Below are 6,720 nucleotides of genomic sequence, written 5' to 3' on the forward strand. Positions count from 1 at the left end.
ATCAGGAGGAGGGCGGAGCCAGCAGCAGGAGGGAGACGGGGATGGAGAGTCGCAGGCAATGCTCAGGTAGGGAGACCTTGCTCGCCTCCGGCACTCGCTGTTACACTGTAGCTTCTTCCCAAATTTAGGGGAAGGAAAGTGGGAACACCCTGTAACTCATCCCACCAACACAACCCAGGGCAAGAGTTCAGCTCTGGCCTGCCCTGGCACCCTTCTCATGCTGTTGGGCTGAGATGCTCCTCCTCCTCCCAGAAGGCTGCATAGGGAGGAGAGGGGACAGGGCCTGACCCAGGGCTTGGGCTGAACTGTGTGTGTGCCTCTTCCCCCCGCAGAGATGGACACCTTCAGCACCAAGAACCTGGCCCTGCAGGCCCAGAAGAAACTCTTGAGCAAGATGGCCACCAAGACCATAGCCAACGTCTTCATTGATGACACCAGCAGCGAGATCTTGGATGAGCTCTACCGGGCCACCAAGGAGTACACCCACAACCGCAAAGAGGCTCAGAAAATCATCAAAAACCTCATCAAGATCGTCATGAAGTTGGGCGTGCTCTACCGCAACGGGCAGTTCAGCCCCGAGGAGCTGCTGGTGATGGAGCGCTTCCGCAAGAAGGTGCACACCTTGGCCATGATGGCCGTCAGCTTCCACCAGATAGATTTCACCTTCGACCGCAGGGTCATGTCGGGTGTGCTGACTGAGTGCCGGGACCTGCTGCACCAGGCCGTCAACGGCCACCTGACAGCCAAGTCCCACTCCCGCATCAACCACGTCTTCAACCACTTTGCGGACTACGAGTTCCTCTCGGCTCTCTACGGGCCAGCCGAGCCCTACTGCACCCACCTGAAGAGGATATGCGACGGGGTCAACAAGATGCTGGAGGAGGACAGCATATAAAGGTGGCCAAGGCGGGCCATCGGCAGCGACTGCCGCACTCTGCCTCCTGTGGGACCGAGGACAGGACGTGTGCCTGTTACGGCTTGACGTCCTCTTCTCCTCTGTAGCGCTAGCTCATTTTCTCCTTGTTTTTCTACAAAAGACTGAACCTCTTGACTTTGTCTAACCCTTGCCAGGTCTGAGTCCTTTTCAGGTGATCCTGGGCTCCTCCTGCCGTACAGTTTGATTTCCTTTGCCCACCAAGTGCTCTTAGCTCAGAGTCCAAGGGACTCCTCACCTTGAACTCTATTGTAACCCTCCCGGGGGAAATCCAAACCAAAGACTCACGGTGTGCAACACCTCTGAGGTGTCTCTGAGCGGGCGGACAGTTGTGTGGATGAACGGTTGTGCAACCCTGGTACCCATCATCCAAAACTCAACTTCCCCCCCCAGCCTCCTGTGACAGAACCGCTGTGATGGCCCCGACGCCTTCCTCGGTGGCTGTCCAAAGCTCTCCCTGGGATTTCACATGTTTTATGTGGCCTCGACTTGAGTTATGGTTGGTATTTTTTAGCAAACTCTGTAGCCCTGATGAGTTATTTAAATAAACTCACCTGTGTGCTCCACATGATTGATACAAAGGTGGTTGACAGTGATAAAATGAGCACTGGAGGCCATTGGTTTTGTCTTTTAAGTGGTGATTGCTCTCTGTGACCTGGGGTTTTTGCTTTTCATCCCTCAGCATCGTTGCCGTGGCCCAGCATCTTCCGGCTTTGCATGGCCAGTGCTGAACTGGTGGGAGGAAACTGGGGGGAAGCAAACTCTGCTCCCATGCACACCCACACGTGCTCCTCTGCATCCTCGCATCCCCTCGCTGCGCAGCAGGAGCTTAAAAAGCCCAGAAGGCAGCGAGCAACTTCGCAGAATCCAATACAGGCGCGCTGTAGAAGCACCGTGCTTTTGGAGCATGGGTGCACCGGCCATGGCTTCCAGCACGCTGATCCCAGCTTTGAACACCGAAAATTGCCCTTTTAGCATACAAGATGCCGTGCAATCTCAGCCAGCCTTATCTCCGTGACCTTCTTGTGCCTCCTGTTCCATGGGATGTCTCCAGGCACAGGAGGTGGGCAGAGCGTGGCTCCATGGCTCCCGTTTGCTGCTCCCTTTCCACCGCTGGCCCGAGGCGCTGATAACTCAGCCTTAAAGATTAAGGAAAAGAAATAAACCCCCTATCTTTGTCAGCTCCAGCTATCGCAGCGAATTTAATCGCGCGATGCAGCCCAGGGTGGGGGGTAAAGCACATTTACAGGTGTGCACGGAGGAGGATGCGGCCAAGATTCAGCGAAGCGTTGGTCCCTTGGGGAGGGCAGGGTGAAGCCGGCCCTTGGCACACGGCATTTCCAAACAGCCGTTCCAGCCAGCTGTCAGGTACGTGCTGAAAAGCAGCCGAAGCTGGAAACGGCTCGGTGCAGTTTACCGGCAGATGCAGAGAGCAGGCAAAGCGGAACGGGGCTGATGGTGACAGCCCGAAACGCTTCGCTGTCCTGTTCTCCAGGCGCGTGTTGGCGCCAGCTGTGAGATGCTCCTTAATTGCATGAAACATCGCTGCTCAGATGAGCCCCGACTCAGGCTGTTCCCTGCGTCCCCAGGGTTTCCTACATCCTAGGACCACACTTAACCCACCAAATGCCTGGCACCAGCTTTCCTTCACATTCCTGTCCCAGCTGAAACTTTTCACACCCTCCTTGTTCCTAAGCTCTTACCTTTTTATCTCGGGAAGCCCCAGAGAGCACGTGCTGCTATAAAAGCAGCCTGGGTTTCCCATCCCCACCCTGGGAAATGAGCTCCTTCAACTCCCTTTGCTCTGGATCCCTGGTTAAACAGGGAACAAGGTCAGAAAGCAGCACCACCAGCGCCCTAAATGTACCTCGGAGCTCAGGTAGGAGCACATGGGGGATACACCTCCCACCCACCAGCACTCCTGGGCGCTGCAAGTATCTGCAGATCTAGGAAAAAACATTTGAGAACAGCCTGGAAAAGAGAGCTTGTAAAATCCCCAATGCAAAGCACCCCTAGATGGCCAAAAACCAGGGAACTCCCCCCAAAACAGGCAAAGCAGCTACCAACAACCGCAGCCACCATCCAGGCATTGCCTCTGAGCAAAGCACCCGTGACAGTGCTGGGTTATGCAAACTTACAGCAGGAGCCTTCTTCTCATGTGCCGGAGTCACAAAGCAGAGCAAACTCAGGCCAGAACACGATGCTTTATTTCTTTCTTTGTGTGGTATTTACACAGGAAAGGAACTCCACATTCCCTCACTGTTATTACTGTAGGTAAGATAAAAATCACTTCTGTATGTAAAAAATAGTCCTGCAGCCATACTGAGATGTGAAAGTGTTGCTCACATTGACTCCTGGGCTGTGTCAGAATAAGCAGCTCTGCTTTCTCCATGCCAAGTTATCCCAACCCGCGCCCTGCACAAGGGCAGCCCCAGAACACTGAATCTTTTGGTTGGAAAAAACCTTTAAGATCATTTCCTCCTGTCACGCTTGCAGAGGGAGAAATCCTGTTGTCCCCTCTGGAGACTACAGAGTTAACACCTTCCCTTTAGCAAACCGTGTTTAAATTCAGCCACTTTATCTTTCTGCACTGCTCTTCCTAGCCAGGGAGATAAGGAATCCCCCATTGGAGGGGAGCGTTACCATATTCAGCACTCAACCAAGCAGAAAGCGGGCGGCAGAACGGCTGGCTGCAGATCAGGAGTCCCACAGGAGGTTTCCAGCTGCAAAGCACGCTGTTACTCTGACACAAGGCAGAATGCATCTGTCTTAACACCTCCAAGCCCCACGTGTGTGGACCCTAGCACATTTCAATACGGAAAGAAATAAAAAGGTTTGGCCAACCAAAAAAAACCTCGCAGTTAACAAGTAATCCTCTTTATCTGCCATGCTCTTCTGGCTAAACCACCCCGTCCAACGCTGGCCCCAGGGTCACAGCTCGTCACGGGGTGTTTTTGCTACAATCATGAGTTTGGACAGTTCAAAACGGAACTTGCCTTCCCTGTGAGACACTGGAAAGAGAGAAAACAAGCCCAGGGTAAACAGATGGTAAAGCACGAACAAAACAGCCCCGCTGGTCCCTTTCCAGGACGATAAAGCCAGCAAGTCAGGCATTGCACTTCCTTCTTATGCATGCAGCAAGCCTGTTGTGATAAACCCCTCCTTCCCCCCTGCTAATTTAACATTTACACTGGAATGGGGCCCGCAAAATCCTACTGCCAGCTATGGATCAAGAGCACTATACCCCCAACTCCCTATCATGCACTGTCCTACACAGTGTCACCTATCTGCATTAAGCTCAAGCACTTGTCTCCTGGTCGACAGCCAGGCTTGTCTCCCACTCCAGCCCCCTCCTCACATGTTCTCCCAGTCACAGACCTGTTGTTTCAGTGATTTCAAACTCTTCCTGTTTTAAGGGGATGTCACTTTGTGCACCCGCTGCAGCTTGAGACTGAAATGGGAAGGAAGAAAGTTTAAGCAGTTGAGGTAATCCAAGAAGCTACCGTATTTAAAGCAAACAAGTGTGCATTTTGAAGAAAAGCTAACTTGTGTTTTAATAAGGTGGAGTGAAAGAAATTAAATCCACAAAGGAAATTTGAAGGAAAAATCTCTGGCTATTTTCCATTTCCTATTAAACCACAAACCTGTGTCTCTCGGGTGGCTGAAAACCTCACCACTGAAGACGGGGAAAAAGGGGAAGGAACCAGACAAAAGCACCAGCAGAGGTTTTCTTTACTCGGTCACATGCAATTTGTTGAGGCAAACCAAGACTCCCCTCATACACCGCACCCCGGCAGGACGGCATCTTTTTGACAGCAGAGTCACCAATGCTGGCAAAGCCAGCAGCAACCCAGTGGCATTGAGGGAACAGAAATAAAATGGTGCAGGAGAGCCTACCTGCGGCCTCTCTGACTGCCACCACGCTCTAATTAAGGACGTGGTGGAGCACATTTTATTGCACAGATGTCCAATAAATGTTTCTCACATCCAATTCATGTGTTATAGCAGCCTCCCACACGCCCGCTTCCAAGCGATCAACTGGGACTTACATAAGCCATGGCATGCTCTATCTTGGCTCCTTTCACTTCAGCTTTAAACTGGGTAAAGAAGAGGTAAGACTTCCCTTGGGGCCTGAAACGAGAAAGCAGTGTCTCCGAGATGGGCAGAGAGGGTGGAGGTGCAGATGAGCTCAGGATTCACGGCTCCCTCCCTCCACAGCCACCTCTGGCTCTCTTGCAGATCTGGTGAGGATGGGGAAGAGGGAGATACACAGCATTTATCAACCACCGCCTGGTTAAAGAGCCCACCCAGAGTCACAGCATCTCTTACAAGAGGAAAGTCTTCCAGTGCTGCCCCGTGGTGAGGCAAGCCCTGCTAGGAGGCACGGTCCCTGGCCCAGATCCCACCGGCCTTGTTGCTTTTGCCTGAATTAAGGTTAAAGGACACACCTCCAGATGGAGCAGGAGAAGAGCAGGTTGTCTTCACTGACTCCGATGTTCATCTGCCATTGCTGCAGAGCGGAAAGGTCCAAACAGTTAATGTAGTAAGAGCTTTGCACTTCCCACTCACCCCTGAGGCCAGTCACCTCCCCTCCCAGCTGCAGGCACACAAGTTTTAACCACTTTAAATAACACAATGCTTGCTGATGGCCCCTTTTACTCTGTGTTGCACAAAGCTCAAGGCCTAATTGCCCTCTCATCTCCATAATTTCATCAGCACAGTTACTGAAAAGAGTTAAAGTCTCATTTCCCCTTGCACTAAAATAAAAGGACCTGATTCTAATAGGGCTTGCAGATAGAAAAGTACAAACTGTGTATCTGTGTATCTGCACAACACTTACTGCAGCTGCAACATGAGCTGCAAAAACCTTCAACCCTCCTAAAGAACACAGGAGTTACTCCTAGGAAGCCTTTCTATCAACTGGGGTATGAAAATGTCACTCCCTGTTCTCCAGAGACATCCAGCCCAGAGATTTGTTAAGCCTCACAAATGTCACGGCCTCACAAACCACAGCATCATTGCAACACACAAAAGACGCTTCTGTTCAGGGAGCAAATCCAGCAAGTTATTTTTGCAAACGTGCAGTGCTGGAATCGGTGCAATCACCCATCACAAACAAAATCATCCTGAACAGCTTCTCACTCTGTGCAGCTGTAAAGACCGAGCATAAGGGAAACACCTGAAGGTTTGCCTGACTCACCTCGTTCGTTCCTCCCTGAGCTGAGTATGTGAAGGTGCAGGTGTAATCCCCCTGGAAGAAGAGAAGGTGATGAGCAGCCTCGCCCGAGCAGGACCTTCTCTTTGCTCACCATCAGCCACTTCTCAGCAATGACATGAGCTCTGGGGGCACCTGAGAGACTGCAGCACGGTGCAGACCCCGGTGGTCTCACTCTGGGGGTGACTGCGGAGGAGCACACACTGTGTCCATGTTCAGACCTCGCTGGTCTGCAGACAGAACCAGGGACCATGCAGCCCTCATCCCCCGTGGAGTATCAGCATGGCCCTGTGGTGGGCCCTTGTGTTTTGGGTGCTAAGGGACTCCTAGCCTCTCTCTCCACAGGGCCCCTTCCCCTTTATGAGCCCCCATCCCATGGGGACCCTCTTTCTTTGAGATCCCTCCCCTTTGAACTCCCCTTTGGGGACCCCCTTCTCCTTGGGGGCCATTCTCTATGGCAAGCCTCCCTCCTAGGGACCTCCTCACCACGAAGCCTGCCCCACCTTGGGGAGTCATTTTCCTTGGGGATCCCCTTCTCCCTGGGGAACTCATCCTCCCTGGGAGTTTCCTG

General features: G+C 52.4%; 2 protein-coding genes across 2 annotated transcripts; one reads left to right on the forward strand and one right to left on the reverse strand.

The window, feature by feature from the left end:
- Positions 1-334: 334 nt before the first annotated feature.
- TNFAIP8L1 (tumor necrosis factor, alpha-induced protein 8-like 1) lies at positions 335-895 on the forward strand. The gene has a single exon (XM_010188420.1). The coding sequence runs from the start codon at positions 335-337 to the stop codon at positions 893-895; it is 561 nt and encodes a 186-aa protein (XP_010186722.1).
- A 2,660-nt stretch (positions 896-3,555) lies between these two features.
- On the reverse strand, positions 3,556-6,185 carry LOC104543745 (chromosome unknown open reading frame, human C19orf10; the record flags this gene model as incomplete). The annotated part of the gene is made up of 5 exons (XM_010188421.1): positions 3,556-3,945; positions 4,313-4,385; positions 4,984-5,065; positions 5,383-5,444; positions 6,135-6,185. Coding segments are annotated over 5 exons (348 nt in total), but the record flags the coding sequence as incomplete, so codon positions are not given.
- Positions 6,186-6,720: the final 535 nt, after the last annotated feature.

Source organism: Mesitornis unicolor, unplaced genomic scaffold (assembly GCF_000695765.1).
Source record: "Mesitornis unicolor isolate BGI_N332 unplaced genomic scaffold, ASM69576v1 scaffold31047, whole genome shotgun sequence".
In the NCBI taxonomy this organism is placed as follows: domain Eukaryota; kingdom Metazoa; phylum Chordata; class Aves; order Mesitornithiformes; family Mesitornithidae; genus Mesitornis; species Mesitornis unicolor.

Coding starts and splice junctions, on each gene's coding strand:
- TNFAIP8L1 (XM_010188420.1), top strand. CDS start 335: ATGGACACCTTCAGCACCAAGAACCTGGCCCTGCAGGCCCAGAAGAAA.